Source organism: Carcharhinus amblyrhynchos, chromosome 15, assembly GCF_965287045.1.
Source record: "Carcharhinus amblyrhynchos chromosome 15, sCarAmb.v2.hapA, whole genome shotgun sequence".
Classification (NCBI taxonomy): Eukaryota; Metazoa; Chordata; class Chondrichthyes; order Carcharhiniformes; family Carcharhinidae; genus Carcharhinus; species Carcharhinus amblyrhynchos.
In genome coordinates, this window is record NC_137338.1 from 73,269,898 (window position 1) to 73,291,061 (window position 21,164).

The 21,164-nt window shown below is 45.1% G+C and overlaps 1 protein-coding gene across 1 annotated transcript in view; it reads right to left on the reverse strand.

The window, feature by feature from the left end:
• Positions 1 to 1,785: 1,785 nt before the first annotated feature.
• htr2aa (5-hydroxytryptamine (serotonin) receptor 2A, genome duplicate a) overlaps positions 1,786 to 21,164 on the reverse strand; it is a 90,176-nt gene continuing 70,797 nt past the window's right edge. The window contains exon 3 of the mRNA XM_080203325.1: positions 1,786 to 2,633. Within this exon, the coding sequence (XP_080059451.1) occupies positions 1,786 to 2,633 (848 nt within the window). The remainder of the gene's footprint in view (positions 2,634 to 21,164) is intronic.

Consider the following 21,164-nt stretch of genomic DNA (forward strand, 5'->3'; position numbering starts at 1 on the left):
GGAATACGATTCTTTACAGCTAATCAAGTCTTAAAGGTACTGGCAATGTGAGTGGAGAGAACGTTAAGCACAGGTTAAAGAGATGTGTATTGTCTCCAGACAGGACAGTTAGTGAGATTTTAAACAAACAACTGCACAGCCTCAAACAGACTATTGTCCACAGCAAACTACCCAGCCTTCAGGAGAACAGTGATCATGACACCACGCAACCCTGCCACAGCAACCTCTGCAAGACGTGCCGGATCATCGACACAGATGCCATCATCTCACGTGCGAGCACCACCCACCAGGTACATATTCTTGCAATTCGGCCAATGTTGTCTACCTGATATGCTGCAGGAAAGGGTGTCCTGAGGCATGGTACATTGGGGAGACCAAGCAGACACTACGCCAATGGATGAATGAACACCGCTCGACAATCACCAGGCAAGACTGTTCTCTTCCTGTTGGGGAACACTTCAGCGGTCACAGGCATTCGGCCTCTGATCTTCGGGTAAATGTTTTCCAAGGTGGCCTTCACGACACACGACAGTGCGGAGTCGCTGAGCAGGGACTGATAGCCAAGTTCCGCACACATGAGGACAGCTGCAGCTGGGATCTTGGGTTGATGTCATACAATCTGTAATCCCCACGACTTGCCTGGATTTGCAAAATCTCACTAACTGTCCTTTCTGGAGACAATACAAAGAACAAAGAACAAAAACAGCCCGGGAAACGGGCCCTTCAGCCCAACGAGCCCACGCCGCCATTTTAACATTACAGTACATATCTCTTTAACCTGTGCTTGACGCTCTCTCCACTCACATTGTCTGTACCTTTAAGACTTGATTAGCTGTAAAGAATCACATTCCAATCATTATTCTGTAAATTGAGTTTGTGTCTTTATATGCCCTGTTTGTGATTAGAACTCCCACTCACCTGATGAAGGGGCAGCCAGCGCTCTGAAAGCTAGTGGCTTTTGCTACCAAATAAACCTGTTGGACTTTAACCTGGTGTTGTGAGACTTCTTACTTGTGAGGTAAGACAGATTTTTGAGGTAGAAAGGGGTCAAGAATTATGGGGGCAGGCAGGAGAGTGGCGTTGAGGCCACAATCAGATCAGTCACAATCGTACTGAACAGCCTAGGAGCCAAATGGCCAGCTGCTGCTCCTATTTTTCAGTCTTGTAGGGAACAGCATAACTAGAGGCTGACTAGATAGGACCAAGAAATCCAATAGGGAATTCAGAAGAAACAGCTAGCTGAAGAGTGTTAAGATGTGGAACTCACTACCAAGGGAGTGGTGAAACAAAAGTATTAGGGAAAGAGCATTTCAGGGAAAGCTAGACAAACAGATGAGGGAGAAGGGAATAGAGGATTACAATGGTAGGTTTAGATGAGGAATGAAGGGAGGAGGTCGAATAGAGCATAAATACCTCATGTAATGGCTGGCCGAATGTCCTGTTTCTGTGCTGTATATCCAATGTAATTTACTAAACTTTCTGATTGCATGGTTATTTGAAAATAACTTAAAACAATTGCAATGGGTTGCAATGCAATAACCAATCCAGTCAAATGTATTTACTTTTGATTCTTTCCCATAATCTGAACTGGAAAATCCAACTGTGCCAAGTTTCATGTGCTCCGCTTTGTATAACATTAAAGGTAGTAGGCACAATCATGTCTTGGGATATGGTGGGTAGCCAACATTCCAATAGAACAGTACCTGAAGATGCATGTGTCATATTACCTTCTGTTTCATTAACTATCCCAAAGAAGACTTGTACTATTTCATATAAGATCTGCACTCAAACATAGCTGACCTTTTCAGTGATATAAACTGTTTCAGTCCTTGATGTCTCCTGATGGGTTTCTTTCAGAGATTCGACGGAATATATCCTGATCTTCATTTCTGTGCTGGTTTTCAAACTTTCCGTACTGGACAGCTGGAGTTTGTCCTTGCTGGATGCCAGAGTAGGTACCGTGCTGACTAGAATTTGCTGAGTGGGCTTTTTCTCATTCTTGTATTGACAGTGAATGTACCGTGAAAAGGCTGATCGATAGGTCTTGTTGAAAAGAGTGTACACAAGTGGGTTAATACCAGAAGAGAGATACCCTACCCAGACAAATATGCTGAGGAGTTCTTCAATGAGCTGTTCATCACACACCTTTGTGCAGATTACAGACATTACATTGGTTACAAAGAATGGACACCACATCACAACAAAAAGGAAAAACACAATCCCAAGAACCTTGGAAGCCTTCTGTTCATTGCTAATTGATTGCACTGACCGTCTTCCTGAAGTTCCCAGCTCTTTATTTAAGGATGATATCTGAGGAGGTGTCCCTTTAACGTCAAATGGTTTTAACATTGCTGCTTTGTCTGATGAGTTGGCTGACAGAGGCCCCTTCTGAAGAAACATCCGAAAGTTTGTCCATTTGGGCTTGGGTTTAAATACATCCAAGCACAAAGTAGCTTCGTGCTGTAGTACTCGGATTGTCAAGAAGTAGCTGGCCACCATTATTGTGAGGGGGATGAAGAATGCCACGAAGGAACCCACCAGGACAAAATGGTCATCTGTGAGGGAACAACTGTCATCCTTAAAAACTTTGGAAGCATCTTGGAGTCCAAAAACAGGGATTGGCATTGAAATACCTTGAAGATAATTTGAAAAAAAAAATAAGTTAAGGATGCCCAGCAGCAAAATGGTAAACACAGGTTAACAGATTCTAACCCAGTTGAGTTTATCTGAACCATTTTCAAATGTATGAAATAAATACTTTAATTTATAGAGCACCTGTCAGGATGTCTCAATACACTTTATAGCCAATTAGGTGCCTTTGAAGTGCAGTCACTGTTGTAATTTAGAAATATAACAATTTATTTGCACACAGCAAGCTTACAGCATCACCTTCAATATTTCATCATTGAATAATGTCTGCAAATCTCAACCACAAATTTCAAATAAAAGTATGATTGAGTCAACCAAAAATATTACAACTGCTTTCAAGATCAAGGTATTGATCTATTGGTGGACATAATCAAGCCTGGGGGAACATATCAAAGCCTGTCAGTAATTTATATTCTGAAATGAAAACATGAAGTTCTGGAAAAACTAAGCAAGTCTGGCAGCATCTGTGGAGAGAAACAGAGTTAATATATCATGTCCAATACAACCCTTCATCAGAACTGAAGAGAGGTGGAAAGGCGCCGGACTTTACGCTGCTGATGAAGAGGAGAGGGTCAGGTGGAGCAAAAGGGAAGGTTAGGGATACAAAATAAGGATGTGCAGGAGCAGAGGGATCTGTGTGTATATGTGCATAAACTTCTCCAACACCCACCACCCTGCCCCCACTGCAGCCCCCGATCACGTCCCCTGCCCCCCCACAGCCCTCCGGACATCACTGTGCCAAAACCATGCCCCCCACCCGGAACGTTGGCAGTTCTGAACCACCCCTCCCCCAAACCCCAGGATCACTGGCTCTTATACCTTATCCCAGATCACCAGCCTCCTGATAGCTGACCATGAGCTCTGATGGCCAACCTCAGCCCACAATCGTGAGCCCTGAGCTCTGCTGGCCATGGCCTCTGATCACAGGCCCTGGTCTCTGGTAGCTGATCCTGGCCCCACATCATCCCCCACCTCTTGATGCTGAGTCCTTCCTTCCCTCCCCCCCCCACCCCACCGAGGCCCTGCCCCTGGCACTGCCTGGTGCCTGTTGGGCATTGCCATTGTGCCAGATTGGCAGTGCCAGGATGCCAGTGTGCCCAGTGGAAGTCTAGCCTGCCAGGCTGGCACTGCCCAAGAGGCATTGCCCCCTACCCCCAACCTCCTGGTGGGGCCTCAATGACTTCCAGTTCCACCAGCAAGGCCATCATGTCATGTCCCGATTGCTGGGGACATCTGTGATCCCCGCTGGTGGGAACCTTCAGTGGCAAAGTCGGAAATCCGAGTTACGATTGCATCCCAGGTTCGCTAAATGGATTTAAGTTAGGCAATAAATATTGTAATCAGCCTCGCAACGGGGAACAGAGCAAGGCTGATAATGTCATAAAAAATGGCTTGGGAAGATTTGTCATGATTCCCATTTTTGGCCTCCCATTCAGATTTCCAGACCCGCTATATTACTCATCCAGGGTAGCAGGGTGAGAACAGGAAGGTAAGGGATTTATGTGTTTTAAAAATGCTAATTCATTTTGTCATTTGTTGTGCAGGCTGCAAGAGAAAGAGACAAACTGGCATTGATTGAAAATGCCAAGAGTTTGCTTCTTTGAAATGTAGAAGATCTAGAAAACGTTAGATACTTAAACAGCTTGAGTTGTCTTATTGATAAAATGCATGCATGTGTATGCTGGAAAGAAGGACTGAAAAAATCTACCAACAGGTATGAGGGATGGACAATTACTGGAGGAAGTTTTAAATATATGCTCATTGTCAATGAGTGTCTATTATTCTGTTTTGAACAAAGAATTAGTCATCTCATTGGACAATAGTAATTTTAAGATGGATTTTGATAGGACAATACAATCCTCCAAATAAAAAATTCTGCACACTTTGGAAAGGCATAAAAATGATGAAATGTGAACCAATGCTTTGGCTAGGCCAGCTTGGTCAGATGCTTTAAGATATGATTACCAGAAGTTTGACCGTTCACTATGTGATCTTAAGTATAGAAACATAGGAGAAGTTGACCGTTCAGCCCCTTGAACCTGCTCCACCATTCAGTTAATCATCTTTGGATCATTGATCTGAATGCTATTTTCCTGCACAATCTCTGATGTCATTTGTACCTAGAAATCTATCGATCTCAGTCTTGAACATGCTCAATGACATCCACAGTCCTCTGAGGTAGAGAATTACTACCCAAAGAAATTCCTTCTCATTTCAGTCCTAAATGGCTTGCCTCTTATTCTGAGACTGTCATTTGGTTCTAGACTACCCAGCCAGGGGGACATCCTTTCTGCATCTCTGTATAATCCCTTAATCATTTTATAAATTTCAATGAAATCACTTCTCATTCTAATAAACTCAAGAGTCCAATCTCCTCAATCTCTCCTCACAGGAGAGCTCCACTATCCCAGAAATTAGTCTGGTGAACCTCTGCTTCGCTTTCTCTATGACAAAAAAAGCTGAACTCTAGACTTGGGGTAAAAGTCGCAACGCTTGCCAACAAGGTAGCATTTGAATGAGTATGACATCAAGAAGCCCTAGCAAAACTGGAGTCAAAAAGAATCAAGGGAAACATTTTTTGCTGGTTGAAATCATACACAGGAAGATGGTTGTGATTGTGTGGCAACTTCAACTGCTTCATCGTTGACCTTCGCTCCACCATAAGCTCAGAAGTGGAGATGTTTGCTGATGATTGCACAGTGTTCAACACCATTCACAATACATCAGATACTGAAGCAGCCCAGGTCCAAATGCAGCAAGATCTGGACAATATCCAGACAAAGGCTGACAAGTGGCAAATAACATTTGCTCCACTCAAATGCCAGGCAATGACCACCTCCAACATAAGAGAATCTAACCATTGCCCCCTGGCATTCAATGGCATTACCATCATCAAATCCTCTACAGTCAACATCCTGGGGTTACACGCGACCAAAACCTGAACTGGACTAACCTCATAAGTAATGTGACTACAAGAGAGGTTAGAGGTTAGGAATCTATGGCAAGCAACTCACCTCGTGACTCCCCAAAGATTATCCACCGTCTAAAAGGCACAAGTCAGGAGTGTGATGCAATACTCACCAGTTGACAGGATGAGTGCAGCTCCATAAACAGTCAAGAAGCTTGACACCATCCAGGACAAAGCAGACTGCTTGATGGGCACCCCACCCACAAACATTCACTAACTCCACCAACAATGCATAATGACAACAATGTGCACCATCTACAAGATAACTCACCAAAATTCCTTTAACAGCACCTTCCAAACCTAATACTGCAACCATCTAGAAGGTCTAGATGGTGAATCTAGAATTGGTGATGGTAGTTAGGGGCATTGACAGTGTTCTCTGTGACCAGGATCAAGAATCCCGAAGGTTGTGTTGCCTGCCTGGTGCTCAGGTTTGGGATATCTCATCTGGGCTGCAGGGGAACTTGGAGTGGGAGGGTAAAGACCCAGTTGTCATGGTCTACGTAGGTACCAATGACATATGTGAAACAGAAATAAAGGTTCTGATAAGGGAGCATGAACAGCTAGGAGCTAAATTTAAAAACAGAACCAAAAAGGTAATAACCTCTGGACTACTAAGAACGTAAGAACATAAGAAATAGGAGCAGGAGTAGGCCATCTAGCCCTTTGAGCCTGCCTCGCCATTCAATAAGATCATGGCTGATCTGTCGTGTCTCAGTTCCACATTCCCGCCCTCTCCCCATAACCCTTAATCCCCTTGCCTATCAAAAACCCATCCACCCGCGTCTTAAATATATTTAGCGAGGCAGCCTTCACCATTTCAATGGGCAGAGAATTCCAGAGATTCACCACCCTTTGAGTGAAGAAGTTCCTCCTCAACTCTGTTCTAAACCGCCCCCCCTTTATCTTGAGGCTGTGCCCTCTAGTCCTACTGTCCTTTCTGAGCGGGAAGAGCCTCTCCACCTCTATCCTATCCATCCCATTCATCATCTTATATGTCTCCATGAGATCTCTCCTCATTCTTCTAAACTCTAACGAGTACAAGCCTAGTTTATTCAGCCTCTCCTCATAGTTCAACCCCCTCAACTCCGGTATCAGCCTAGTAAACCTCCTCTGCACTTTCTCCAAGGCCGAAATATCCTTGTGCAAGTGCAGCGACCAAAACTGCACACAGTACTCCAGCTGCGGCCTCACCAGTGCCCTGTACAGTTGCAGCAAGACCTCCCTACTTTTATATTCAATCCCCCTCGCTATGAAGGCCAGCATCCCATTCGCCTTCCTGACCACCTGCTGCACCTGTAGGCTAGGTTTTTGCGACTCATGTACAAGGACCCCAAGGTCCCTCTGCACCGTTGCATGCTGCAGTTTTTCGCCATGTAAGTAATAGTCCTTCCTACCATTATTCCTACCAAAGTGGACAACTTCACTACCTGAGCCACGAGCTAATTGGCACTGGGTCAATAAGATTAAGGGGGTAAATGCATGACTCAAAGATTGGTGTGGGAGGAATGGGTTTGAATTCATGTGACATTGGCACCAGTATTGGGGAAGAGGGGACCTGTTCTGATGGGACGGTCTTCATCTGAATCGTGCTGGGGCCAGGGTCCTGGCGAATCATATAACTAGGGGTGTAGATAGGGCTTTAAATTAATGGTGGGTCTCCAAACTCAATAGGTAATCCATGCCCCAATTGTAGATTTTTAAGCCAAGTCAACAAGTGGCTAAACTTTCCCCGACCGGACTAATCCTCTCGGAAATATGTGACAATCAACACATATTCTACGATTCTATGAGCGTACCTATTTGCCTTTCAGGGTCTCATCAGTGTGTGTCATCTTCCAAAGAGCTATCAGGGACACTCAAGAGCTACTGAGGGTCGCAGTACCCTTACATAAGCCCTTAGTCGCTGGAGCTTCAGAACAGGAACATCTGGCAACCTACAATAGGTCCTGCAATGATTTTCCAGGGCAGGAGACCATTTGAAGAGGGAGGAATATGTTTTCCAGATGGCTGAACTAATCTATTTAGGCTACTGAGTGGATGGCAAGGGGTTACATCCAGTAGGGGATGAAGTAAAGGCATCAAGGAGCTACTAACCCCAAGGAAGGAACACCACAGAGCTAAAATCCTTCCTTGAGTTAGTCAATTATTATGGAAAATTTATCCCGAGTTTGGCTTCCATGCTGGCTCCCTTGCATGCCCTACCACAAAATATCACAGAAGGTCTTGGGGAGTTTTGCAGGCAGAGGTTTCTCTAAGGTCAAAAGTCAGTTACTGTCATCCTACATACTGGGCCATTTCAACCAAAGAAAGAACTTGTTTTGACCTTTGATGCTGTCCATACAGAGTTGATGAAACACTGTCACATTGCTGGAAAGACAGGATAGAGAAGCCCATCACGAATGCCTCCAGGATCTTTTCAGGTGTAGAGCAATGATATTCTCAGATTGAGAAGGGTTGGCCGTTGTATTTGGTGTGAAGAAATTCCATCAATACTTCTATGGTTGACTCTTTTTTTATAGTTAACGACCATAAATCCTTACTGAGGTTATGCTAAATTGTCTGAGGATATGAAGGGTAGGGAGATCATATATGTGGGGACACTGGGATAGTGTCTGATTATGTTGTTCTGTTGGAGAGTCCCCTGCCCCCGCCCCCTCCCCCATCCTCTAAACCCCATGGCTAATCCAACTAATTTACACATCTTTGGACATGAAGGAGCAATTTAGCATGGCCAATCCACCTAACCTGCATACTTCTGGACGATGGGAGAAAACCAGAGCACCCGGAGGAAACTCATGCAGACATGGGGAGAACATATAAATTCCACAGAGACAGTCACCCAAGGCCAGAATCAGATCCAGGTCCCTGGTACTATGAGGCAGCAGTGTAACCACTGTGCTGCCTTACAACCTACATTAATATAACCTGTATTAAAATGTTTTTCTCAAAGTGTATTGTTGCTTTAAGAGTCACCAGGCCCTATTTTATCATTTTGATTCGAAATGCTGGGTGGACTTGAAACTGGGAGTGTTTCAGATTTGACTTTTAGACCCTTTCTCAGGCACCCTCGTATGCAGTCTGCCTTAAAAAAATCAGCAATTCCGAATGGTGCTGCAGAAGCCTGTGGGCAGGGTTAACATGTCCGAAACCCCAGAGCTCTGATCAGGGCTTCCAACTGTGCATGCGCAGAAAAAAAGTGACAGAATGTTGCTCCCCTGCCACATCCTTCCCAGACTGGATGATGCCTTCCCCAGTCCCCACAGACATTGCTCTGCCCCCATATTACTGACTCACTTATCTCCCCCATTACCGCACTACCTAGACAGATCGCAGGCCCCACTACCCAGACAGATCGCAGGCCCCTCCCCCACTGATCGCAGGCAGAGTGATGCACCCTCTCCCTTCCCCCCCACCGATCTCAGGCAGAGTGATCCACCCTCCCCCTTCTCCCCCACTGATCTCAGGCAGAGTGGCAGCGGACCCCCTCTTCCCCCAACACTGCTCTCAGGCAGAGTGGCAGCAGACCTTCCTTCCCCCCCACTGATCTCAGGCAGAGTGGCACTGGACCCCTGTTGCTCCCCACTGATCTCAGGGAAAGTGGCAGTTGACACCCTCCCCCCCCCCGCCCCACTCTACTTCCCACCAATTTGAGGCAGGGAGCTGTTGGACGCTAAGCACCTATCTCCTCACTAACTGGAGCGCCTGAATCAGACTTCTATGGATGGGCCATGCACTAATGCAAGCAAATGTATTTAAATGGCTGATTGCGGCCATTTTCAGGCCTTTGCAACCCCCGGTGAATCGGTGCAGGGGCGGGCATGGATCACACCACTCACCTCATGCCTGATATTACCAAGTTTTCGTGCCCAAAAATGAGCACAACGCAATGGTAAAATCGGGTCCACCAATGCAAAAGGGGTAATTCTCTCAATATGGGTGTGTGACTCTGCAGCCGATGCTGAGCTTTGCAACATAAGACTCAGTCAATATGAAAATCCGGGGGGGGGGGTACCTAGCTCCTGCCACATTTTTTGCAAAATCATCAACATCATTAAGTAATTGGCTGAGGTTAAAAATCCCCCAAGCCGCTATGCAATTTTACCGTGCAACATCCTCGGAGGTAAACACCGAGTGTTTGCCAAATAAAATAAATTTGATTGTTCACAGCTCCCTCGCATTGGGAAAAAGATTATTTAGAGATGCCTAAGGTCTCTGCTGTTTGAGGAAAAATATGCTCCTGAAAGCATCCTGTTCTGTTTTGAAATATATTAAAGGAAGTTTGGATAACTCGTTTTGAAAAATTGGGCCTGGCAAAAACATCAAATTCTTTTCAGTGAACAGAATAAGACCTGGATTGCTTGGGTTTCAGACCTGCAGCAAGGATGTAAAAAGGTCTAGAGATTGTTTTTAAATGATGGGAAAGAGAGCAAGGCTAAAACTCATTGCACAAAATCTTACATCTTTGAAAATCCGGACAAATGCGTGTTTCATCCCTGATTGTTGTTTGGCAAATGGCCTTCTAATTGGCCATCTCCATGTAAACCATCCAATTAAGGATGGTAATCTCAGGTTCCTGAGATTTCAGGCCCAATCAGAATGTCTCCAGCATTGCAGTGCCAGCAGCCTGCATTTTGACAAGATGGACATGTCTCAGGAAGTAAGTAGAATGTGATGATGCCTCAAAATGGAGGTGTCTCTGGGAACATGCAACAAATTCAAATTTAATGAGGACCAAAGCTGGCAGGGGTAACCCCCTTCATAGGAATCATTCAGGCCGATGGTGTGACCTTTCCTGCCCATGGCTCGAGGGTACCCAGGAAGGCTGCACGTCCCTTGCCTACCAGGATCGGCACATGGCAGGAAGCTGCTCTGATGTTGGGAAAATCCCAGCTGAGTCCACTGCATCTCCCTCATTAGCCTCCCAATTACTAATTGCAGGCTTTCACTGGTTCTGCTACACTTGGCACTATCTCCTGGAGGTGGAAATGCATTGTCTGGTTGGGTGCTGCAATAAATGTTAGTGTGGGTGGGAGCTTTAAATGGAGCTCTCTAAAGGCTGATGATTGATATGCAACAGACCCAGGAAGCTGCTGCGAAATTCCAGGGGTTTGACTATTGTCATTTCTTGTGCTGACATTGTGACTGCATTATGTCATTCACACCCACAGCCCATGCCTAGTGGGAGGGGAACAACTGGAGTCAGTCTGCCTCACCGATGCCCAATGAGAGATACCGGTGCTTGGAGATGGAAAGAAGAAGTCATCATACTTAGCAAGGAAAGCATGGATGGAGATACCAGGTCAAGCCAGCAGACATAATGCAGTGCGAAGGACCTTGATGCAGAGGAAGAAGAGGTTTAACTATCTTCAGTGTTCTGCCAGGGTGTGTCCAGTTGTAACCATGCATGAAAGCAATTTTGTCCTTACAGGAGAAGAGCAGATACAATGTGCAAGAGCAAGGATAGAAGGGTGATGGCGTCCCAAATCTTCTTCTCTTAAGTCAACAGGAGAAGCAAATCCTTGAGATGGTGTGTGAATGTGGAGCCAGGTCCACTGGTCACGGAGGGGCACAGGCCTCAGCGGAGGAGAAGAACCTAGTGGACAAGGAAGTGATTGGGAGAGGGTATGAGAGATATAGGGCAGCAAGACTAATATGTGAAATCCACTCGTCCCCGTTGCTTGCCCATTCAGATGTCGTTGCTCAGTCAAACGTCCATTCTGAAAAGCAAACAGACTACATGCACTCTGAGTTCGTAATGCTGTTCAAGACTGATGTTATTTCTTCCTTCTTCAGATAGACCATCCTCAAGACCATGGGTCTCCAAATTATGGCCTGCGGGCCACATCTGGCCCGCAGTGGGCCACATCCAATCGGAGTTTGGAGACCCTAGAAGGACCCCAAGGCCACTCCCTTGACATCGGAGTTCCTGCAGCAAAATGCACCTATACCACATCCTCCCTCTGTACGATACATCGGTGCAGACACAGGCTCAATGCTGGACATATGCATTTCAAAGCAGATGAGGCAGCTATGAGCCTCCAGAGTCATCCATCAGACACAGATGTTGGATGTCCAGCAGGGAGCACATGCAGATCTGGCAGAGAGCACTGCAGGTCAGCATGCCAAGGTCTCAGTGTTGGAAGAGTCCATGCACACCGTGAGCACTGTGCTGGCCCAGAGTTCTGACTGCATAGTCTCCTAGATAGAGAATGACCATTCTCATACAGAGGGAGCTTCAGAATCTCAATCGGGCTTTCTGGAATTGCCTTCAAACCTGGGGGACCACGTATTTGCCATGACTTCAGCAGGTCACAACCAAAGTGAAAGACAGTTGAGGCACCTCATAACTCTTCTGGCATCCCATTCCTATCCATCTCAGATGATCAGGGAGGTTCAAACAAACCTTGTGTTGGTAGATGACTCCAACTCCATGCATCAAGTAGCTCCTCTCAGTGCAGTCCTGTCAATGGCAGCAGCTTCTCTGCCCCTCTGTCAATGACCATCGTATCTGAAGAGACCATGACAACTGAGGCATGCCCAGCTACAGCGCTGGACTCTCCTGATCAATTGGGGCTTATACATATCATAGGGCTGCAAAGTTTATTCCAGAGGTAGGGACATAAGTACAGGGCAACAGGAGTACCTCATCAGCACTGGTCAGTAAAGCCGCTTTTCCCTTTCTATATCTTGACTCCTAACCAAAAGAACTGTGAGTCAAGGCCTCCCAACTCTCCCTGCCTCCCATAAGCATCCTCAATTCGGGATCTTGTTTATCACCCTAGGATTGTTCGGGTTCCTCTTCAGCACTGGAATTGTCCTCTGCAATCTCTGGAACAGCATCGTCTTCATCCTTCAGTGGATGCCCTTTTGAGAGAGCCAGATTGTGTAGGTCGCAGCAGACTCCTAGAGGATATTGCAGTAATCCCTCTGAGTGGTCAATGAAACCTCATCTTGAGCAGGCCTCTTGTCCTCTTGGTTATTGTCCTTTGTGGAGGCTTGACTGCGGTTGTGGCGATCCTCGGCTGGAGTCCTTGGGTCCTTAGCAGAACTTTGTCCCCCAATAACCAGTCATCAAACTGTGCTGGTGCAATGAACAGCCTTACAAACTGGGAGTAACAAAGGATGAAGGCATCATGGCAGCTTCTTGGATACTTGGCATAAATCTGCAGTATCTTACTCTTGTGGTCACACAACCTGAATGTTTGAAGAGTGGAAGCTCTTTCTATTGACAAAAAAACCTGGCTCCCCCACTGATGCCTTGATGGATACATGTGTGCAGTCAATAACTCCCTTAATTCGAGGAAACATTGCAATTGCAGCAAATCCTCTGGTTCACTCTGTCTGGCTAGTCTTATCTGTCCTAAAGCGAATGAAGGTTTTGACCTTCCAGAAGTGCAAATATAACCAACAATGCAGCTGTGGGCAAAAAATTTTGAGACTCCATAGAGACCTCCCATTGACCCCAGGGAATGAGCCTGAGGCATAAAATTTAAGGGCCACTCAGAACCACTGGCATAAGGTGGCCACCTACCTGACCATATTGCAGATAGAAGTGTCCCTGGGGAGGTAGAGCCTTATTTGACACTCTGATACTTTCAGGTAGCATGATTGCTACCTATACACTCTATCTGCTAGGCATTGGTGCCTTCTCCAGACCCACCTCCCCTCCAATTCCTGCTGGCCTTCCACTCCTTCTGGCTGTGCATCTTGGTCCAAAGGGCAGACTCTGGGATGGTACCTGCAGCCAACTGACCTCTCCTCCCTTCTGATCTTTTCCTCCTCTTATGAGGAGGTCCTCCAGCTGAGTACACAATCCCCAGGTTTGTCCAGATGCTTGGACAGCTTTCTGCACTGAAAGCCTCTGCAAATGTTTAGCAATCCGAGAATTATCCAAAATAATCAAAAAATGCCAGGAACGATCCATAATCCAACAGCAAACAACTCACAGTAAAACTAATCTTACATACATCTTTTTCCCCTTTTATCCTGCCCTTGATGTAGAATAAATGAAGAGCACCCTCCCGACATCACTGCACCCCATTTCTCAAATATTCTCATCTAACTGCTCAGTGAATGGAACATTCTACCCTCGATCTCTTTTAAATTATTAGCTGTAGAAGTTTGCCTCAATGGAATGAACCTTGCCTCTCTTAGTGGTAAGAACCTCAGTACCTGAAATGTAGCCTGGACCTGCTGCAGATTCAGTTCATGACGACTTAGTGATGAGGTGGTACTTTACAAATTTTAATGCAATAAAATTTTTGGAACATGTTGAAAGTTATGGGTGATCACTGCTACAATAAACAGGGTCACAATGAGACTGATGTCACAAAACTGGCCCCTGTGGTATTGTTGGTGCTGGTAATACGGAAGGTCCAAAGCAAGCCAATGGCATAGCTTCACCTCTGGCTAGTTTTGATGTAGACAGGCCACTGGGCTGGGTGCGGGATTGCATACATGCTTCATGAGACTCAGGAGTATTGATGTCAGGATGTCAAACAGCAGTTTCTGGCTGAATTGATGTTACTTTCAGGAATTTTGTCTGCACAGATAATATGAATGTCTGTGCTGATTGATTGTGTGCTTTTGACTCAGACCAACTATGTTGAAATACAAAGCTGAAGTTTGGGAAATCTGGACACAGGGTTTGGTCACCAAAAACATGTCAGTTTCACAGCCGTCCACTGACGGACGGATATAGGCTCCAAGCTCTGCATGATACTTTCTGCCACGTTGGAGCTGGACTCCCCGACAAACCTTGACAGTAACAGGAGACTGTCTGACAGATCTGTCAATGCACCAAGTGTTGGTGTCCATTTCATCAGCATTCTCCTGCAGACCACCCCTTGAAAGTATGTACAGCCTCATCTTCCAGGGAGCTGGCACCTAAACTATCCTTTCCCACTGAGCTGACAGCAGCCACTTCCGCTCAGTAATGTAGAATACATTGATCCTGACTCCATACATGCCTCTGAGGGATGTGCAGTTTTATTTTTATTTGTTCATATGATGTGGATGTCGCTGGCTAGGCCAGCATTTATTGCACATCCTTAATTACCCTCAAGAAGGTGGTGGTGAGTCGCTTTCTTGAACTGTGGCAGTCTGTGTGGTGTAGGTATATCCAAAGCACTGATACAGAGAGAGTGCCAGGATTTTGATCCTGGACAGTGAAGGAACAGCAAGATATTTTCAAGTCAGGATCGTGAGTGACTTGAGGGAAACTTCCAGGTGGTGGTATTCCTACCTATCTGCTGTCCTTGGCCTTCTGGGTGTGAAGGTTGGGAATTTGGAAGTTGATGTGAAATTAGGCTTAGTGAACTGCTGTAGCGCATCTTGTAAATGGTAAACTGCTGCCACTGTGCATCTGTGGTGGAGGGAGTGAATGTTTGTGGTTGGGTTGCCCTCCAAGCAGGTTGCTTTGTCTTGGATGGTGTCAAGTTCTTCAGTGTTGTTTGTTGGAGCTGCACCCATCCTGGCAAGTACAGAATATTCCATCACACTCCTGACTTGATGTGGAAGTGCTGGTGTTGGACTGGGATGGGCACAGTAAGAAGTCTCACAACACCAGGTTAAAGTCTAACAGGTTTATTTGGCATAACGAACTTTTGGAATACTTACATTCAAACTCATGCATACGGCAAGTGCATTCAGTCAGAAAAGCAGATTAGCTGAATCACATCATTTGGCTGGGTGCAAGTCTAATTGGATCTGTGACAGCAAATTCTTTACCAACAAATAATGAGCTTCTGTGATTTTCTTTAAGCATCAAAATATCATCCAACAGTGGAAGTTTTGAACTTCTGTTACAAACACCTCAGAAACCATTCCAGCCATTTTTACAACTGAGGTGCCATCTGGCCTGGACCTTTAGCGCTAACACCGAGATCTACCTTCCTCCTTCCTTCCATTTCCTCAGCCAATGAACAAACTTCTCCTTGTGTAACCCTGCCCTAACCCTGCACCCACAGTTTTCTCTCACTTCTCTCCTGTTTCCCCTCATGCACTCTTCAAGGCCATCTTGGCCCATGAGATCCATTTCTTTTTCTCTTGCCCCATTCCAGTAAAGTACTGACCAACCAATTTCCTTCTCTGGCTCCATGTTAAATGGTTCCCTCTCTTTGAAAAGACTGCCCCATCAGTAAGCTCCCTTCCCTCTCTAAAGTCTATGCATGTGCTAGCCCATGCCTGACTTTCCCAAATTTTCCCAGGTTTCCAGTCCTGCCACGGTCCGAGTGAGAGCTGACACTTTGTGAATGTGACCATGGTGCTCTTTCTTTTCAAAGTAAATGGCAATTTAGATGGCCCCCAACATCTGCTAGGGGAAGACATGCCAGGGCATGACCATAAAATTATGGTTGTGGAACCTGCTTCCACAATAATACTGAGGATACAAAGGTCTGCCACTCCACCACCTTTCTTCACCTCGCCTCTACTGCTTCTGAATTATCAGCCTGTTTGCTATACACTCAGTCCTAAATAAGCCATAATTACCTGTCCAAAGTTATCATCTTCAGCTCATCCAAAGGTTTATTGCTAATATCCTAACTTACATCAAGTCACGTTCACTGATTCTCCCAATGTTTCTTGTTTGGTTCCCAGTCACCAATGTATCTATTTTGAAATCCTGATTCTTTCAGTTCAAAATGCCCTCTATATCCTCCAGACCTCTGAGAAGTCTACTTGCTTCTATCCCAATCATTTTATCCCATTATAGGTGGCTGTATTTTCAGCCATTCAAGCTCTGGAACATACTTTTTTTCACAGCTTATGGCAGTGATTTGCATTGGTTTGCTGCAACAATGAAAGCTCTGATGTAATGGATGCAAGATATTGATCGACTAAGTGCAGAATATCAAGTATTTTCCTTTATGTTGAACTGCTGCTTTTTTGTTGTAATTACAATCAGTATCTGCACTAATTATTTTGATGCTGATACATGATCATTAAGCAAATAAGAGTAATGTTATCTCAGATTACGTCATCCAGATTCATCTTCCAACTCCATTTCTCAATGGGAAATTGGGTTTAAATTTCAACTTTTGTTTTGATCAATCTTACTCATATTTTGAGGTGATGACTATCTGGGATGTTTGTTAGGATTCCAGTGTGTAAGTAGGTGACTGCAAAGTTCTACTGCAAAGAGGACAAGATACTGCAGATGATTGAGTTTTGGATGTGTTGCTAACTCAGGGCTTCCTCTCCTTGTGCTTCCTCTTTGCTTCTGATATGCACTTGTTTCCAAAGGAGGTCACACAGTTTTTATTTATTGTGCCAGGTGCACAGCTACTGGGTGAGCTCGAGAGTCAATATCAAAACTTCCTCTAAGCACCATGAGAGCCCACATCGGACACAAATTTATCACAGAAGAATTGCTTTAGTTTGCGAGTGTTAGCCATTCCACTTATCAGCCCATCTCAGCTGTGATTGCTTCAGCAAACCTGCTCAGGTGAGCCTCTCAGTTTCTGGTATTTTGATCTGCCCTTTGACCAATCACTGATGTCATGTTTGAAGAGCTCAAATTGGCGTTGAATTAAATGGAATTTAATTTTTCTATTAAACTCAAAAGCGAGATCAGATCTATGAGATTGTCAACTAATTCCGGTGAGTCATAAAGTTATTCAAGGAAAGATAAGCCCTCATTCAAGCTCTGGTATTTGAATAATCTAGCAACTGGGAAGATTAAGAAATGTGTTGGTGCGTATATTAGTCAGGATGAAAAGTTAATATTCTTGAAAAGTTAAAGGTCTGAATTCAGTGTAAAAATTATTACCGTCTCAAATTATGTTCAATTTAGTATGAAGGAAACTGCATTCCAAAAGAATAGCCATGAGAGATAGAGGTTTTTACACCATAACAAGAAAGACCTAGTTCACAATCTTTCCACCCTGCTGCATGGTTGAAGATCAGTGGGGCTGGAAAATAGCGTGCGATGCTAAAAATCAGATTTGTGCATGTCTTTCCTGGCGCAAAATGGGTGCAAAGCCCATTAACATGCATTTGAATGGATTTCTATATATTTAGTGAGTTCAGCAAGGCCGTTTCCCCGCTCTAGGATGGTTCCTACCTCTCCGGTGTGAATCACAGATGCTCTGTAACAGTCTAGGGCAGGTGCAGCAGTAACTAAGGGGAACAAGGAGGTGAGTACCACTGAGCACCAATTCCTGGAGTGTGCTGCCTTGTTGCAGGATAGGGTGGGGGCTTGCATGGATGCATGTGTTTGCAGGGGGGGGATCATGCTGGTCTGGGGGTCCTCAGGTTGGGGTCACCACTGGTTCAGGGCTCCTGTTGTGCACTTTTCACCCTGGCTGCTGACTGACCCCAAACAGTTTCATATGAGGTCAAATCCCAACCTCACGAATATTGCTCTGGTTGCCCGCCAGCAGTCTGCTGTTCAGACCCTGTGGTTTTTTTGTGGACATTGCACTCAAGTCCCACTAACAGTAACAAGCAGCAGCTCTGTCAGCTGCTGCTCCAAATCAAGGGGGCTCTGGAGGTGTTAACACAGCCCCTCAGACTGTATGGAGTCAGTCAGCAGTGCTGCCTTTGATGGGAACCCATCCCATGCTAGTCACGAGGCTGTTCCTCTCCTGTCTGTCTGAACTGCTAGCCATTCTTGGAAGTCACTATGCCAGACATTCAGGTGAATGCAATCATGTCTATGCTCCAAGGGTTCCCAATGGCAATCCTCCACACAGCCACCTGTATGCTCTCCATGCTCGATATGGCGAGGATATGTCAATGGTAGGCAACCTGTTGAGGTGGCATGTGGCACTGGGGATGGTGTTAGGCTGCCACTGTCCAAACTCATAGGAAAATTGGTTATTGGGAGGGAATGAAGGGCCCAGGATGGATAACCTTACTGTTTCTCTCCCCCAGCCACCGCAAGCAGAACACTATGGGTCATCTAGGCTCAGAATATTGGCTTTATTATCTCTCCATAGATGCTGCCAGACCTGCTGAGATTTTCTAGTATATTTTATTTTTTGCTACAAAATGCCCTGATTGTACCATTCATTGTAAACATTAGGGTAATGACACGAAAATAGTAATTGCTTTTTGTTCATTCATGGGATGTGGGCATCACTGGCCAGGCCATTGTTGCCCATCCCTATTGCCCTTGAACTGAGTGGCTTGCTATGCCAATTCAGAAGGTACTTAAGGGTCAACTACATTGGTCACAATTATCTGACCATTCATGCCAATGGGATTCAATCATCCCACTGGTGGTGCACTGCTGGTTGCAGGTTTCCTGGTGACGTGGGTGGTTTCAATGGGAATATTAACTCTAGATTTTTATCGGATTCAAATTTTGCCATCTGGCATGGTGGGATTAGAACCTGAGTCCCAAAGCATTACCCTAGGTCTCTGGATAATTAGTCCAGTGATAATCCCACTGCCTCCCCATTAGGGGAGGTATATGATAAATGTTTTCTCACTATGAACTCATCTGTTGCCCATCTGCTAGGATTTTTCATGGTGTCTTAATTTAGAAAGTGCCAGCAGTCCCATGAGGACAGGGGTGAATCCTCATTTCGCCATGCAAAATTAGTCCTTATGATGTTGTTAGGACCCACTGGTATGTTGGTAGAGTGCAGCGCCTACTGAATGCTGGACCTTCCCAGTAAATAGAGCAGGGAAAGGGTCAGGATCAATGTCACTTAAGGATCATTTGAAGCAAAGAAAGCTGACAACATTGGTCAGAGATGGTTACGTTTCTTCTTTCCAGCTTAAAGACACAGTTCTTTCTCCTCATCTTCAAGATTGGTGAGCACTACACCGTCCATTGAATCTGGCTCTTGCTGCCTTGGGGAGTTCAGTATCATACTTTGAGGTCATCGAACCATAGTGATTGATCAGGCTGTTAAGGGTAAGAAGGCGCTGAATTGCACCATGTTCCAAATGTACTCTCATAACTGATCACCACAAAGTTAGATTAACGAGTTTCATGTTGTTGTCAAATACCCTTGAAGAACAATCTAGTATTCAACTAACAATGCTGTGAGCAGTTTACATTCCTCCAGTCAATGACTCAATGACCAGTGCTAAAATGCAAATCCTTCTTTCACACTTCTCCCTTAATTCTACATATTTGATGTTCTTTTGTTCCATCGTACACCACCTTACATTTAGCTGCATAAAAAACACTCACTTGTCATTAGATCATCCAATTAATTGATCCAGATGCCTTTGTTAAATACCAGTAACATGACTATGTATCTTAGTGTTATCAAGCTTTATAAAAATATATTTTTCGCTGGACATGGGTGTTACTGCCTGGCCCAGCATTTGTTGCCCATGGGTTTTAATTTCTTCCAAATGCCAACTTTTGGATTGGGTCTTTAAGTACTCCAGCTGAGATCACATCATATGGGTTCGCACTGAGTTCACAGCTGCACATTCAGCACCAAACAGGAAGTAAAATCCTAATGAGGTGGCTTCAATAGCATAGATCAGCACCTTTAAACTTCTAGATTTCACACCTTATATTGTACAACAAACCCCACTCCACAACCCTGATCTCAACATACCTCTGTCATTACTGGGGCCAACACCATTGCTCTCAGTTCTTAGACACCTGTCTTATAAAAGATCCCAATATTTCATTCAGAGATTGTAATACAACTAGGCTTATAAATCCTAATTGCAGACCTCTGACCCCTAATAAATGATAAAATTAATTACTCTCTTCCAGGCTTTTAATATGACCATTGTGTTAAAATTTAAAAAAAACTGTGACTAAAATCTTATCTGGAAAGTATTCCATTTTGTCCTAATGTTTGGTTTTTACTTGACTGTTTATTGCTATTTTGTTATAAATTTGGATTAAGCACCTCATGCATCAATTAAGTTACTGGTTTAGAAGATTATATTACAATATAATAAAAGTCCTAATAAATCTCTACCTTATTCCTCACTCGTGGCTTCTGGGAAGTTTTCGTTTATTCCATATTGCTGCACCTGATGCTTAATCTGTCTATTTAATTAAGTCCAAATTCTGTCTGGGTTACTGAGGATAGATGGGAATGTGAAACCCAACACAAACAGATCAACCATGATCTTATTTAATGTCGGAGCAGGCTTGAGGGCTGGATTGCCTACTTCTCTCCTATTTCATGCCTGGAGTTTCTCAAAAAATTTCTAAGTGTAGAACGGGCGAGAAAATGGTAGGATTTCTCGCTGTTTTTTTCAGTGAGCTAAGCTACATGAGTTTACGGCACTCTCAGCCTACTTGGAAATCCAGCTGCGGAGCTCTAGGGGCGCCATTGCGCAGGCACATTGCAACCCCCGCCCCCTCCCTCACTCCCCAAACCTCATTTGCTGCCAAGGCTGATTGACCACAACTGAATCACTGCCCCTGTGGATCACTGCCTTAGTCGATTGATCACTCCCCTGATCATCACCCCCACCTCTTGATCGTCGTCCCATCCCCCAATCACTGCCCCCACCCCCCTGATCACCATCCCAGCGAACTGCCCCAACCTTTCTGCAGGTTCCTCCCTATCCTCCCCACCTTGGCATTGTCCCTCTCTGTGTCTCCCACCCC